Source organism: Amblyraja radiata, chromosome 10, assembly GCF_010909765.2.
Source record: "Amblyraja radiata isolate CabotCenter1 chromosome 10, sAmbRad1.1.pri, whole genome shotgun sequence".
In the NCBI taxonomy this organism is placed as follows: domain Eukaryota; kingdom Metazoa; phylum Chordata; class Chondrichthyes; order Rajiformes; family Rajidae; genus Amblyraja; species Amblyraja radiata.
The window spans coordinates 47,218,766-47,234,472 of record NC_045965.1 but is presented as its reverse complement, the minus strand read 5'-3'; the positions used below and the strand labels follow the sequence as shown (position 1 = coordinate 47,234,472).

The 15,707-nt window shown below is 43.0% G+C and overlaps 1 protein-coding gene across 2 annotated transcripts in view; it reads left to right on the top strand.

Annotated features, from left to right (window-relative positions):
• eif2b3 (eukaryotic translation initiation factor 2B subunit gamma) overlaps positions 1-15,707 on the top strand; it is a 91,174-nt gene that overhangs the window by 41,651 nt on the left and 33,816 nt on the right. Inside the window, exons 6-8 of one of the 2 annotated variants that reach the window (XM_033028739.1) lie at positions 603-692; positions 13,107-13,234; positions 15,226-15,419. In XM_033028739.1, coding sequence (XP_032884630.1) covers positions 603-692; positions 13,107-13,234; positions 15,226-15,419 — 412 coding nt within the window. The remainder of the gene's footprint in view (positions 1-602; positions 693-13,106; positions 13,235-15,225; positions 15,420-15,707) is intronic. The other variant, XM_033028740.1, reaches the window with a different exon arrangement.

The following is a 15,707-nucleotide window of genomic DNA, read 5'->3' as shown; positions in this document are numbered from 1 at the left end:
TTGTGGCTAAGGGGATCAGAGGGTATGGAGAGAAGGCAGGTACGGGATACTGAGTTGGATGATCAGCCATGATCATATTGAATGGCGGTGCAGGCTCGAAGGGCCGAATGGCCTACTCCTGCACCTAATTTCTATGTTTCTATGTTTAAAATTATATTAAATTATATTAAAAACGTGGATGTGGGTGTGGTGGGTAAAATTTCCAAATTTGAGAGTGATATGAAACAAAGTTTGAAAATGTTATCGACAGTGAGAGAACAACAAAAACACGGAGTGTATCTAAACATTTGCAGTCTTCAAAGCACTTTATATCATAATATAGCTTCATAAAACTAGGTGATCGGGTAAGAAATCATCTATGGTGAAGCATAATTCTATATCCCATGACTAGGTGGTACTTCCATATTGCATGATGATTAAATGTATGTTTTAAAAAGAACATTCATTATCATTTATTGTAGCATTATAGGAAAATACTGCTGCAATTAAAAAAAAAATTGCAGCCTCTGTTTAAATGGTTTCTGTTAGTGAGGATGAATATAGGATTCGGTAATATTAAGCAGCAGGATCAAATGTTTAATTTTTGTGCTGTTTTTTTCCAGATATCCTCGGATGCACATAAAAACATCACTTGTGGATGCACATCTGTATTGCATGAAAAAATGGATTGTGGATTTCCTTGTGGAAAACAAGTAAGAAATGATCGTGCCATTATTTCATGAATAGCTCTTGCATATAAATAGTTATAAATTGCTCTGGTGTTCAACGGCGTTCATAATGGGTAACTCTGATCTTGCTGGTGAGTGTCACAGTTTAAAACTATTGCCGAAACTTTGAATTATTTGTATGGGCTTTATTGTGCAGAGGAGATGTTCATGTTCAGCATCTCAAAGACATTGCGTTAACTGACAGATTGATAATATTTTCAACGTAGTATTACATTACTAGTGCCATAAACTGGTTTGACCTTTTTAATATTGACTCCAAAATCAATTGGTGTGGCTCAATAATAGCAACATCACCCTCAGTTTGACGTTTGCAGACAAAAATGCTTAATTAAAGGTGATGATTCTGAAGGGTACTGAGGGTTTGCTGACTTCCGATATGTTGCCCAACTTACACCAATAACCTGAGTCTATCTCAGTAGATGTAAAAGATTTTCAAAATTAACAGCTAAAACATGTCAGTATCATGTCAGTTTTATTTATTTAAGGCAAATTTATTTTAATTGACTGAAGGCCATTGGAAGTCCAGAGTTATAGGGCCTGTCTTTGACCAGCATCTTCAGCTATGAATGAAGATTGTTCTCGGTCACTGCTGAAAATGAGAAATGTTTTAATTAAGCAAGGTCATAACTTTGATTATCCATGGATCTGAGTGTGAACTCATTCTGAGGCCCCTTCTATGACTGGAAGCATGATTAAGTCTTTATTTTTAGATTAAAGTTGTATAGTTACAGTTCGCTATGAAATGCTAATCAGACGATTCTGTACATCTGTTATATCTATTAGTTTATAATCAATACTCCTGGTAATTGTTTTAAGGGTTTAATTCTCACTTCTATACTCTGGCTCATCACCATCTGTAATTCGTCCCACAACAGTGGTGTCGTCGGCGAACTTGAAAATGGAGTTTGTACTATGTCTGGCTGTACAGTCATGAGTATAGAGTAAGTAGAACAGGGGGCTGAGCGCAGCCTTGAGGTGCTCCCGTACTGATTATTACTGAGCAGGGCTCTCGCTTAACTTTTTTTCCCTGTTGCCAGCCGGGCAACCTTGGCAGCCTTTTAGGTTGCAAAATGACAGTTTAGGTGGTCATTTAAGATGGCTTGCATGACACGTGCTCAGACAAAGTGCGTAGTTACCAGTCGGAATTATGCTCAGTGAAGCATTCACATATTATTTCTGCTTCAAATAAAGTCACAAACTAACAAATTCACCAATCAAGACATGATATATACCACAATGACATGCAGCACAATTATAATACAGTATCTCAACTCTTTTTACACATTGCAATTAATGCCATTTTTATTATTTCTTTCCACTTCCAAACAAAAATGTGGTTGGATTATTCAGCGTATGATCAACCTGTGTCAATAAATCCTGGACCTTGATAACATATATGCTTAATCATGCACACTACAGATTGATGCAAGCATGTTTTCTGTGAAGGACCAAACATTATCATGGCACGGCCATAGCATGTGTCGTTATTGCTATTGGTACAGAAACACTCTCGCTTCCCACATAGTAAAGAGTAGGAGTAAATGGGTCCTTTTCAGAATGGCAGTCAGTGACGTGGGGTACCGCAAGGCTCAGTGCTGGGACCCCAGCTATTTACAATATATATTAATGATTTGGACGAGGGAATTGAATGCAACATCTCCAAAATATACAGGTTGCAAGGAATTTTCTAAAGGCATTTTATGATAATAGCTGTTAAAACTGACTATACCCATCTGACAGGTTAAACATTACACTAACTAACAAGAGATGGCCAAAGGACATAAATGCAGCAAATGTTCTTTTGGTAATATAAAGGTAATATAAAGGTGTCAAGACGCCACATTACCGGACATTCAGATTAGATGTGTTTAAGAAGGGACTGCAGATGCTGGAAAATCAAAGGCACACAAAAAAGCTGGAGAAACTCAGCGGGTGCAGCAGCATCTATGGAGCGAAGGAAATAGGCAACGTTTTGGGCCGAAACCCTTCATCAGACTAGATGTATGTGTTGTGAACAGCAATGAAGATACCCAGTTTGTAAGCAACAATTTAAAAAAAAATTGTTGATAAACGCTTTTTCCATCATTCCCACTTCAGAATTAACGTTAAAATTTCAACTGAAATAACTCCTGACCAAATTTGTGATGTATATGACTGACTGTAGAAGTAAAACCTGGAAAATCCAACATATAGTTGTGAATGTTGCTCAGTAAATAACTACAGTACTGATTATCCATATTAAGATCATTGATTTGCCAATGGATTAAAACAAATAATAACATTGGGAATTAAAACATAGTTCATTGCATTCCATTATCAAACATAGTCGATGTAAGCTCTGAAGACATTTCCAGCACAATAGGGTCGGGAGGGGGGGGGGGGTTAATCAGTGCAGGATGGATAGATGGTAGTGGGTGGGGGGGGGGGGGCTCGAGAAGGCAATCGGTGTGGATTGGATGGATTGAGGCAGGAGAATTAGTGCGTGTTGGTTGGAGTAGGTAAAATTGTGAGGGGAGAGGGGGGGGATGTCAGTGGGTTGAATGGGGGGGAGGGTCTGTGCAGGATGGATGGGGGAGCAGTGCTGGATGAAGTGGAGGAGCAGTGCAGGATGGATGGGAAGGGGGGTCAGTACAGGATGAATTGGGGGACCCAGTGTAAGATTGATGGGGAGTGGCAGGAGAATTAATGCGAGGTGGATAGGGAGATGAGTGCAGGATGTATAGATGGGGGCGTGGGGGAGTAGATGAGGGGAGCACAGGGGATGTCAATGAGGACTGAATAGAGGCAGGAATGGGGATCAGTGCGGGATGGAGAGGAGGGGTCTCAGGATAAGGGGAGTGAAGGGGGACGTACGAGAGAGAGAGAGATAGAGGAAGGGGCAGAGGAGGTGGGAAGGAAGGCCAGCGCTCCTTGGACAACACCGGCATCGTCACTGCCTTGGGCGTCCCTGTCATCGCTATGAAAGTATAGAGGGGACCGGGGGACAGAATATCTTGGCGGCAGCGCGCGCATGCGCACGCGCACACTCACACACGCGCGCGAGGGTTCGGAGGCCCCGTGAACGGTAATTTCAGCTCAATCCAGCGCTAAATGCAGCTGAACTCTGCCTGTCTCGCCTACAGCCCTGTCTCATTCCAGACAGGGCTGTAAATTAAGCTGGCGAGACAGGCACAGTTGAGCTGGGTTTAGCACTGCTTCACTGCGCTGGCTGTGGGCCTGGGGGCACCGCACCCGTCTGACTCCCGACGCCTCTGGCCACCCTCGGGCGTGGGGGGGGGGGGGGGGGATGGTCCAGTGGCGGTTCAGTAGCGATTGCAGCGCCGGAGACCGGGATCGATCCTGGCTGCGGTGCAGGGCTGCCGAGAGTGTTTTGGCACGTCTCCCTTCTCCAATCACCACACTCTATCCTCAGGCAACCCCCCCCCCCCCCCCCCCCTACTTCCGCCTCTGACCGACACCTCCCTCCTCCAAGGGTTTGTTTTGAAAGCGGAGTGACAGCAGCGGCCGTTACCAGGCCGGGGGGGGTGCAGGAGCAGGAGGAGATGGAGCCGCCGCCGCTGCTACTGTGCTCCGACCCTCTGTCACGCCACACTTAGCATCTTTCCCACAACCAAAGATCTTATAGCGGAGCTCCCACAACCGCCGCCGACACAAAACGTCACGCTGCCAGACCCGCGGAGTTACTCCAGTTTTTTTTGTGTCTTTCTTCGGTATAAACCAAGTTGCCAAGCCGGGCAAAATGACTCGCCGTTTAGGTTGCCCGGCGGCACTTTGAGTGGTCAGTGGCACCCGGGCAACCGTTAATTCCGTGCCCTGCTGAGGATGAAGTGTTTCTGCCAATTCGAAAAACTGTGGTCTGTGGATGAGGAAGTCGAGGATCCAATTGCAGAGACCCAGTTCCGTGAGCTTGGTAATCAGCTTAGAGGGGATGATGGTATTGAACGCCGAGCTGTAGTCTATAAACCACAGCCTGACTTAAGTGTTTTTATTGTCCAAGTTATCCAGTGCGGAGTGGAGAGCCAGTGAGATCGCATCCTCCATGGACCTATTGTGACGATAGGCGAACTGTTGTGGGTCGAAGTTCCTATTGAGGTAGTAGTTGATATGCCCCATAACCAACCTCTCAAAGCACTTCATCACCACAGACGTTAGTGCCACTGGTCGATAGTCCTTGAGGCATGTCACCTTACTCTTCTTGGGCACCATTATTATTGGTGCTCTCTTAAAGCAGGTGGGAACCTCAGACCTCAGCAGTGAGAGGTTGAAAACGTCTGCAAAAACCCCGGCCAGTTGGCCTGCACAGGTTTTGAGAACTCGACCGGGTATACCATCGGGTCCAGGTGCTTTCCGAGGGTTCACCCTCCCTGAAGGATCTTCTGACGTCGGCCACTGTGACAGTAATACCATCAGGGCGTGTGGGGGCTCGGGAAGGCCCCCACATCAGTGTTCTCCCTATCAAAGCGTATGTGGAACGCATTGAGCTCGTTAGGGAGTGATGCTTCACTGTCACATGAGCTGCCTCCTGATTTCGCTTTGTGGGAGGTGATGGCATTCAAGCCCTGCCGCAGTTGTCGAACATCCGCCAGCTTTGAGCGGAAGTCCCTTTTGGCCTTTTTGATGGCCTTGTCAAGTCTAAGGCAAGCTGTTGAGCTTGGGGGCTGAAATTACTTAGTATCTGGCCCCTCCACTTTGTGTTAAATATTTAGTGTCATTGAATCATAGTCATAGAGTGATACAGTGTGGAAGAAGGCCCTTCAGCCCAACTTGCCCACACTGGCCAACATGCCCCAGCTACATTAATCTCACCTGCCCACGTTTCGCCCATATCCCTCCAAACCAGTCCTATCCATGTACCTGTGTAACTGTTTCTTTAAATGTTGGGATAGTCCCTGCCTTAACTATATCCTCCGGCAGCTTGTTCCATACACCCACCACCCTTTGTGTGAAAAAGTTACCCCTCAAATTCCTATTAAATCTTTTCCCCTTTTCATCTTAAACATATGTCCTCTGATCCTCGATTGACCTATGGGCAAGAGATTGTGTTTACCTGATCTATTCCTCTAATGAGTGAAGCTCCATTTATTTGAATGGTGTTACCAAAATTGATTTAACAAGCAAGATCAGCTAAATGTCTTCATTATTTTTTATTTACTTAACAGTATCTTTGTCTTAATTAACACTGTGTTCATGTTTTTTGAATATATACCTATTGCTTTAATTTTTAATTTTTTTCAACTTTTTCCAAAAGTCTCTGCTCAGCATTTGGAAACATTGAAACTGCCTTTTGCCAGAAAAGAGAGGGAGCGAAGTCATGATTCCTGCTACTTGCTACCAAGCGTGACAAACTAAATTGTGTTTAACAAGGCCCGTACAGGCAGTGTCCATGAGTTGCTGGCTGGGGTCGGCATTTCTGCCACTTTTTTCTGCACTGTACTGGAAATATTTTCAATCCTCTTTGATACTCAGTTACATTAAGTGAAATATTCAGCATTTGATTGAATAATCTATGCTGATGTGATAGATTTGAGCTAAGTCCATTTCACATTGTGACACACATTTCCACATCACACTTTTGGAGTGCACAAGAAAGTGAGAGAGAATAATTTAAGTAAAAATAGAAATTGTTGCAAAGAATCGTAGGTCAGGAGCCATCTGTGGAACGAGGAACAGGTCACAATTTGCTTTGAAGACTCTTTTGTCAGAAAGGTCTGATATGGGGTCATCATCCTTGTATGTGAACTCCTTCACTTTCCACAAAGATTGAGTGACTGTTGCATTCTCTGTTTTTAACTTCAGATTTAGGCAGCGCAGTGGAGCTGCTGATAGAGCCTCAGCCAGAGTTTGGGTTTGATCCTGACCTCGGGTGCTGTCACTGTGTAGTTTGCACTTTCTCCCTGTGACCACATGTGTTTCTTCTGGGTGTTCCATTCCCCCCCCCCCACATCCCAAAGTCGTGCGGGTTTGTAGGTTTAATTGACCTCTGTAAAGCTTGCCCCTCGTGTGTAGGGAGTGGATGAGATAGTGGAATAACACAGGACCTGTGTGAATGGGTGATCGATGGTCAATGCGGATTCGGTGGGTTGAAGTGCCTGTTTCCATGCTGCATCTGTCAATTCAAAAATTCCAGAGTCTGCAGAGTGTTGATTGTTGAAAATGATTTCCTGCTGTCTGCATGGAAACATTCCCACAACAGAAGAAAAGCACGATTGATCTTGAACCTTAGATTTGCCATGTACAGCTTGAAAAGAAGGAATTGCTGTGAGCGTTCTATTTGCATCAGGGCTGTGTATTATGTGATGTGATACTCTTGCCCTAAGATTTTGTATGTTGTTTACAATGGGCTAGTAACTTTAGGAAGTCTTAAGAACACAGAAAACATGCTTTGGTCAATGGATCTATAATTTATTGAATGAACTAGATACTTGACCTGTTCCTAGATTCTTCAATCCCTTCCATCCCCATAAATTCATATACAGAAAAAAATCACATGTGTTCAAACTGCAGATTGTCAGATTTTAATTATGGCCATTTTTATACATTTTGGTTTCATCATGAAGAAATTACGACAGTGTTTTATACATAGTCTCCACCCCCCCCAATTTCAGGGCACCATATGTTTGGGATACAGCAAAAACACCTGTGAAGCTATGTGTCCCAACATTACGGTGCCCTGAAATGGGGGGGACTATGTATAAGCTGTAATTTCCACATGGTGAAACCAAAATATATAAAAATACCCTTTAATAAATTCTGACAATGTGCACTTTAACCACATGTGATTTTTTTCTATTACAAATCTCAAATTGTGGAGTACAGAGGCGAATAAATAATTGATGGGTCTTTGTCCCAAACATTATGGTGGGCACTGTAGCTACTATTCTGGATCGTACCTTTGTGTATTATCTAGATGATGGAATGAAGATTTTGCCAGTCTCAAACAGTTTGTAAGCTGAAGATTTGACTCGCTGTAACCTTTCCCAAATAAACATAATGAAAAGGGAATCACATTACCACCAGAACTGTAAAGATTTGAGAAAGAATACAAGAGAATTTTGTGTAATTTTTTTTTAACATGTATATGATTTTCTGAAACAAGTTTACTCATGCCTACAAAAGGGTTTCTGTCTCTTTGAAACTATGCAGTAGGGTATCTATCCAAGCTTTCTTTTTGCTGTTAATGTAAAATTGTACAGAAATAAACTGATCTATGCAAATATTTATATAAATTTTAAGATTTTAATAACAATAAAAGCAGTCAGAATGAAATATCTCTTTAATAAGACCAGACATACGGCATGCAGATGGCCAGTTGGTATTCATGGTCTAAGCTCCAACCTCTCTTTGAAATTTATTATTTCTTGAAATGCACCTTTTAGGCAGCTGTATTTGGACCGTCTGGAACAGTATCCGATTTTGCCAGGCTCTTCCAGGCTTAAGGGGCATGCCGATGAACACAAGTGACAGTTATGATAGAATCACTCATGGAAAATAAAGAAGTTTAGTCTGGAACCTTATCGTAAAGTAAATCTAGCAGGAACTGGAGTGCATATGAACTAGTACTGCTAATCAGTTTGAAGAAGGGTCCCAACGCAAAACATCACCTATCCATTTTCTCCAGAGATGCTGCCTGACCCACTGAGTTATTCCAGCATTTTGTGTCTACTTTTGATACAAACCAGCATCTGCAGTTCCTTTTATTACACAAACATGTTTTTGTACTTTCCCCACATGGATTAATCAATACCAGACCTATGAATTAATTTATATATGATAGGTTGTGCCCTTACGTTTGTTTGCATATTGGTGCTTCTACATCTACTTATTGGAAAAAACAAATGAGTAGTTGTGGTCTTCAACTTTTAGTCACAAACAGGGCAATTCTCCTTGTTTTCTCCTAAAATAGGTCCTGCAGTTTGTTTCTATTTCCCATGTTTGAGTTACCTACGGTTTTATGCCCTCCAATCGTGGGAAAGTTTGGCATATATTTTGAATTTTCTCAAAAGTTGTATCATAATTTTTGTCCTTGGTATTAGTTTTCCTTGATTGTGTTCCTTTCCTACCAATGTCACGTTGTTACAGTTTCTTCAACTAATGTGCATTCCTTGTATCCAAGTTTGCATCTTGAACAATGAATGATTATACTTGCAGGGCTCTCTTGTGGATTTACGTCTCCAGGATATGAACAAACAATTTAGTCTACTCCTTCAGATTCCGATTAGTTTATTGTCACATACTCTTGGGTGCAGTGAAATTCCTTGTTTGCATGAAACTCATAGAATGCAAAGTATTCATGACAATAATAGATATAATGATAAATACAATAATAACTGCAAAACTGCAGGATGGTGCAAGATTGTAGTGTAATCTGAAGTAGTTCAAAAAATACTACGCTGCAATAACAGATAACCGAATGAAGTAGAGTTAAGAGTAGGAGCATGTGGTAATAGCTGAGTCTCACGTTGCGAGTTGACACAAGAGGTACCCCGAGTTAAAACTCGTGGTAATAACGTACGATTAACGTACGGAACTCGTGGACGCAACTTAGAGACTCGTGGCGCTAACGGCAGGTACTCGTGAAACTTGTCAACTCTTGCAAAAAATCAAACATGTTTAAAATTTTCCACAAGTCAGTTTTACTCTTGTGGTTAAGAATTGAAACATTTTAACTCGATGTAAGAACGTAGTGGCCCGTGCGTTTACTTTAGTGTATCGTGAGTCTACCGTGGGAACTCTTTAACTCAGCGGGCAGGCAGCAGCAGATTGTCACTCCCTACAGTTTCCCAGCGACAATCACCTGCCATAATGCGAGAGAGATCATGCACTGTTGTAGGTCTCCTTTGCACGTCAGTGTTTCTGTCTTTCTCCACTCATTGTTGGCCCTTTCTGTCACCACCCCCACCTACACCCCTCTGCTTCCCGGCCATGTGTGTGATCCCTTCCCTCCCCTCCCCTCTCCAGCTCCCCGCCCATTGCACCGGCGCGGGGGCTTTGCACTGTCTTCACGTCGGCGATGCCAGCAGGTCAGTGCCAGTCGCCCCGGGGCAGTCGCTCCCTTCAGTTTCCCAGGGGGTCGGGACGGGACTGGAGTTGGGAGGGAAAGGTGGGGGGTGGGGGGCGATGGGTGGGTTAGGTGAGCAGGAGAGTGGGGTTGTTTGCTGTTGCAGAGGGAGGGGGCAAGGGCGGTACAGTTCCCAGTCTCAGCTCCTGTCCAGGGGGCTGGCCGGAGACGTCAGGACCAACGGGACACCGAACCCCAGGCCCACTGCAAGCATGGAGAACCCAGAGACCCACAGACAGCAGCAACTCCAGCCCAGCCTCGCTCCAGCTCCAGAGGAACCCGCTCCCCGATGGGCAGCTATGGCGACAAGTGGCAGTTCGCCCACAGCCCGAGCTGCACCTCCTCATCTGCCACCTGGGTTCCTCTGGAGTTGGAGCGGGGCTGGGCTGGAGTTGCTGCTGGCTGTGGGTCTCTGGGTTCTCCGTGCTTTATGGCAGGTGATTGTCGCCTGCCCGCTGTTCCTGATTCTAAAGCCTTGGGATCGTTGCCCTTCGTGTTGGCGTGGAGGAGGAGAGGGGTATTGTGCTGTTTGATCGTCCCCTGCTATCCCAGGGACAAGGAGACACAGCGGCATTTGAGACTGGTGGGCAATCACTTCCAAAGTGTCTGCCCATACAGTCAGTACACCTCTCCTTGTCTCCCGCACTAAGATCATCCTGCAGAGAATGATCCCAGCCTAACCCAAGAGCCATGTCACCCCAGACAGATTAATGATGCCCCCCCAACCTCTCTCCACCTCAACTCACGCCTGGGCACCAAAGCAGCTCAGGAGGCGAACCCTGAGCTCCGTCTCACAACAATCTGATGTGCACATCCGTCCACATTCAAAGATTTAATCTCCCGTCTCCCCACAGTGTGTAGACATGGCAGTAAATTCAATTAAAACATATCAAACCTGTATGTTTCAAACAAATCATAAGTATAACTGCTCTGACACTGGATGGTGCGCATTTTCTCTTTGTAGGTCACATCAATAGATGCGGCCGCGCTGAATTCTATCTTTAAAACAAAGCCACAGGATGGAGAGGTCTTCTTTAACACTGTTGCTTATTTAAACATACCACTGTTGCTTATTAAAACAAACCTTCAATCAGGATTGGCTCAAGAGTAATTCGGGAGACGAACTTGGAACATCGCAGAAATGGCAAGTAAACGGCAAACTTGTCATACCCGTGGGAACTCGGTTAAACTCTTGATCATACACTTGCAATCTCGTACACAACCACGAGTCTTTCACTCGGGGTACCTCTTGTGTCAACTCGCAACGTGAGACTCAGCTTTTATGCTTCTGGGAAGGGGGTGTGAAAGAGGTGATTGGTTTAGGAGTGTGATATTGGTGTGGAAGAACTGTTCTTGAGTCTAGGCGTGCTGGCTTTCAAGCTTCTAAATTTTCCAGGAGGTGGAAGAAAGAAAAAGGTATATCCAAGGTGGCAGCCTTCCTTGAAGATATTTTCAACGTTCCTCATGCAATGTACCATGAAGATGGACAGGATAAAAAATGACCAGCCTGCGATGGATTGGGCTGTGTTCACCACTCTGCGGGGCGGTCAAGAGCAGAGCTGTTGCAATTCCAGGCTGAGGTGCATCCCGTCAGAATACTTTCTATAGCAGATCTGTAGAAGTTCAATTGAATCCCTGATGACATTCTGAATCTTCTCAGACTACTCAGAATAAATACGATGATGCACTTTCTGATCACCGCAACAGTGTTAGGGGATGAAGTTATGTTAATATGGATGGCAAGGAACTCTTAATCTTATCAATGGATGGCAAGGAGTCTTATAATCAATGGATGGCAAGGAACTCTTAATCTTATCAACTCCATTGGTGTGGACAGGGTTATGTTCATCTCATCACACCATTTCCCTGGCCCTAAAATGATCTGGAACACCTAGAAAACAAAGACTCCTATTTATACACTATAAATCTACCTTCTGCACCATAATCCCATCCAAACTCCTCTCCAAACTCCTGGACCTAGGAATTAGCACCCCCCTCTGCCACTGGATCCTCGACTTTCTGACCCACACACCACAATCAGTGAGGATAAGTGACAACACCTCCTCCACAAAATTGTGTTCTTGGTAACATTATATACTGTAGTATGTATATGTACAGTGTTATACTCCCTATATACCCACAACTGTGCGGCCAAATTTGGCCCTGACTCCATCTATAAATTTATAAATGATGCCACTGTGGTGGGATGAATCACAAATAATGATGAGACGGAGAGCAGGAAGGAGATAGAACTTAGTAACATGGTATTAGGACAATAACCACTCCTCTATTCAGCAAGACAAAGGAGCTAGTTATCGACTTCAAGAAGCGTGGTGGAGTATAGGGCCCAATCAGCACCAATGGTGCCAAAGTGGAATTGGTTGAGAGCTTCAAGTTGCTTGGCATCAATACTACAACGATCTGTTGTGAACCAACCGCATTGAAATGACAGCCAATGCCTCGATTTCCTTAGGAGACTTAGGTAATTTAGCAAGTGTCCAATGGCTCCTATAAGCTTGTACAGATACCCATAGAAAGCACATTGGTGGGTTGCATCACTATTTGGTTTGGGAACAACTCTGCTCAAGACTGCAAGAAATTGTAGAGTTGTGGATGTGGCCCAGTCTATCATACAGAGCAGACACCCCACCATTGACTCCATCTACACCACGCTGCCTCAGAAAAGCAGCCAACATTATCAAAGACGTCCTATCCTGGTCATTCCTCCTTCTCCACGCTCCTGTCAGGCAGAAGATACAGAAGCTTTAAAGTGTGCTTCTTCTTCTCTGTTATCAAGCTTCTGAACTGTCCTTCCATAAGCTAGGATACTGTTCAATTCACCTCTACCGCATTGCGGACATTGGACTTATTCTTTGGAACTGGTGCGCTACAATGCTGAGAACTATATTCTGCACTCTGTATCTTCCTCTTTGCTCTACCTTGAGTTTAGCTTGATTGTATTTATTTATGGTATTATCTGATTTTATTGATGGCATGCAAAACAACGTTTTTCACTGTGCACCAGTACATGTGACAATAATAAACCCAACCTAAACCATTTAGTAACTGCTAAGAGAATACTAGTGACTTAATTTCAGACAGAATACCGCTGCCAGAAAGGAGAATGGCTTGGACTGCCTCTTCCATTACCCTTTTGCTTTATATGGGGCTGCCCAAAGAAGCCATGTTCTCGCCAGGGCTTCTACATGGAGCAGCCTACATTTTAATTCCTTGCAAGTAATTCTCAGCATGAGAAAACACACTAACTCTCCTCAGAGATTTTTTAATTTATTTGTAATACAAATGTTTTCTCTTCCAAGATCTTTCACGTCAATCCGAGGCGAATTGATTCCTTATCTAGTTCGAAAGCAGTTCACTTCTCCCAAATCGGCTCAACTTTCTAATGATGATATAAGTGAAGGTCAGAAGCAAGCCCCCAAACCTTTAGGTAGGTTGTGTAAGTGATTCTCTGTAACAGTACAGGACTGCATTCCTTGCATCCATCAAAATGTGAAATAGAAACAAGTTTTATCATTTATTTTAGCTTTTGTTCATCACAATTAAGATAAATAATAACACTAAGGTTTTATTCATTTTAATGATCATGTGAATGCATTGTGAGAAAATCCTTCGATTTCATGAGTGGTTCAAAAATAATGCTCTTTTTAAATAACAAACACAAATACAAACTAAACACTAATGGCGAATTAAGCATATTATTAAAGCTTCCTTGAATATATATAATATCATATATTCATGGAAATTTCTAACCCCAGGCTGTTCAAAATAGAGAAGCAGCATTCAGGAAGGCACAAAATGCTGGAGTAACAGGCGGCATCTCTGGAGAGAAAGAATGGGTGACGTTTCATGTCGAGACCCTTCAGACTGATGTCAGGGGAGAGTGAGATACTTCGATAAGGAAGTGTAAGGTGTGAAAACAGGACAAAGGGAATGTAGATCAAGGAAAATGTAGAATATATAATTGTTAGCTGGGAGAAGGTAACAACAAAGCAAACATAAAATGTAGTCCGAGCCAATAAGACTGGTCAGAGAACTGGGTAGGGAGAGGGATGGAGAGAGAGGGAAAGCAAGGGTTACTTAAAGTTGGCATGGACAAATTGGGCGGAAGGGCATATTTCTATGCTGTATGACTATGCCTCTAGGTAGGTAAAGTATAAACTGTGAAAGGAGCACACAACATCCCAAACATACCACTCGCCCCTGAGAGAACACTTTCTTCTACCAGGGAAAAGTCTGTAGATGCCATAAATAATCTTGGAACCCACACATCTGGTTGGGGAAACGAGTCATTTTAAGACTAATTGTTTAAAAATACAAAGGGTAGTTATTTGTTTTCAGGTCAGAAAACAACAGAAGGGCTGTATTGGAAAATCGAGTGTTATTGGGATTTTTTTAAAGATCGGGATATAAAGGGGATTCCTCTGAGTGAAATAATATGGCCATTAAGAAGCAGCTAAACTCTTTTCTCTATGTTATGTATTGCTAATCTAGTAAAAGCTGTGTCGTGATCTTAATAACTACATACTGTAATTTCATTCTTTCAGAAGCGTTCCCTTTGATGCAACCACAACCCTTCCTCATCTTATCTGTCGCCTGTACTAATACAAAAACTAAGATGTAATGCTGAGGCTCTGCAAGGCATTGGTCAGGCCACATTTGGTGTACTGTGTGCAAATTTGGGCCCCATATCTGAGAAAGGATATGCTGGCTCTGGAGAGGGTCCAGAGGAGGTTTACAAGAATGATTCTTGGAATTAGTGTGTTACCATATGATGAGCATTTGACAGCACCAGGCCTGTACTCATTGGAGTTTCGAAGGTTGAGGGGAAACCTCATAGAAACTTACAGAATAATGAAAGGCATAGATAGAGTGGATGTGGAAAGGATTTGTCGACTGGTGGGAGAGTCTAGAACCAGAGGTCAAAGCCTCAAAAAAAAGGGTGCTCTTATAAAAAGGTGAGCAGGAACTACTTTAGTCAGAGGGTAGTTAACCTGTGGAATTCATTGCCACAGAGGACCGTGGCCGCCAAGCCAATGGATATTTTTAAGGCAGAAACAAATTCTTGATTAGAACAGGTGTGAAGGGTTATGGGGAGAAGGCAGGAAAGTGGGATTAGGAGGCAGAGATCAGCCATAATTTAATGGTGGAGTGGGGCTGAATGGCCTAATTCCACTCTTATAACATGTGAACGTAATATGTTTTTATCTTTCTCAATTATGATGAAGAGTCCCTGGTGTGAAATGGTTCTCTTTCCACAGATAATGTCTGACTTGCAGAGATTTTCCAGCATTTTATGTTTATATGAGCCTGTTTTGACGTTTTGTACTGTGCATGCTATCTGATGCTCAGTTTACTTAACTGCAGTAACTCTGCTTGGTACCTAGTGCGCTCACAGATTTATTTATTTTTTGTTTATAGAAGATATATTCAGTTATGTCAAAGAGGATGATCTTCTGAATTTAGCCAGAGAAAAATCATTTTGGAACGATCATCATGGAGATATGAGTGAACCATATCATGGAACCAAACTTCGCTGTTACGTACATATTATGGAAAAGGACATGTGTTACCGTGTAAACACTCTACCTTCATATATTGAAGCCAACCGACAGGTAAGAAGTGTGCCTTGCTTAACAAAGTTTCTGCTTTTCCCTATGTTTCTTATGTTGCAAACTGCAGACAGGAGTCCATATATTTTTTTTTAATGGGTTGTCATCATGAGGATAAGAATGGATTTGTTGAAAATTCATTTAGATTAAGATTTTTTTTTAAAATTAATACTTTTTTGCTGATGGTTTTTCGGGAATGCCAAAAAATTAGCCTAAACTTTGAGTTTGGACAAGAATTTGACAATCTGAGCAATGAGCAAACTAGATTTACTTTGAAGATTTACCATATTA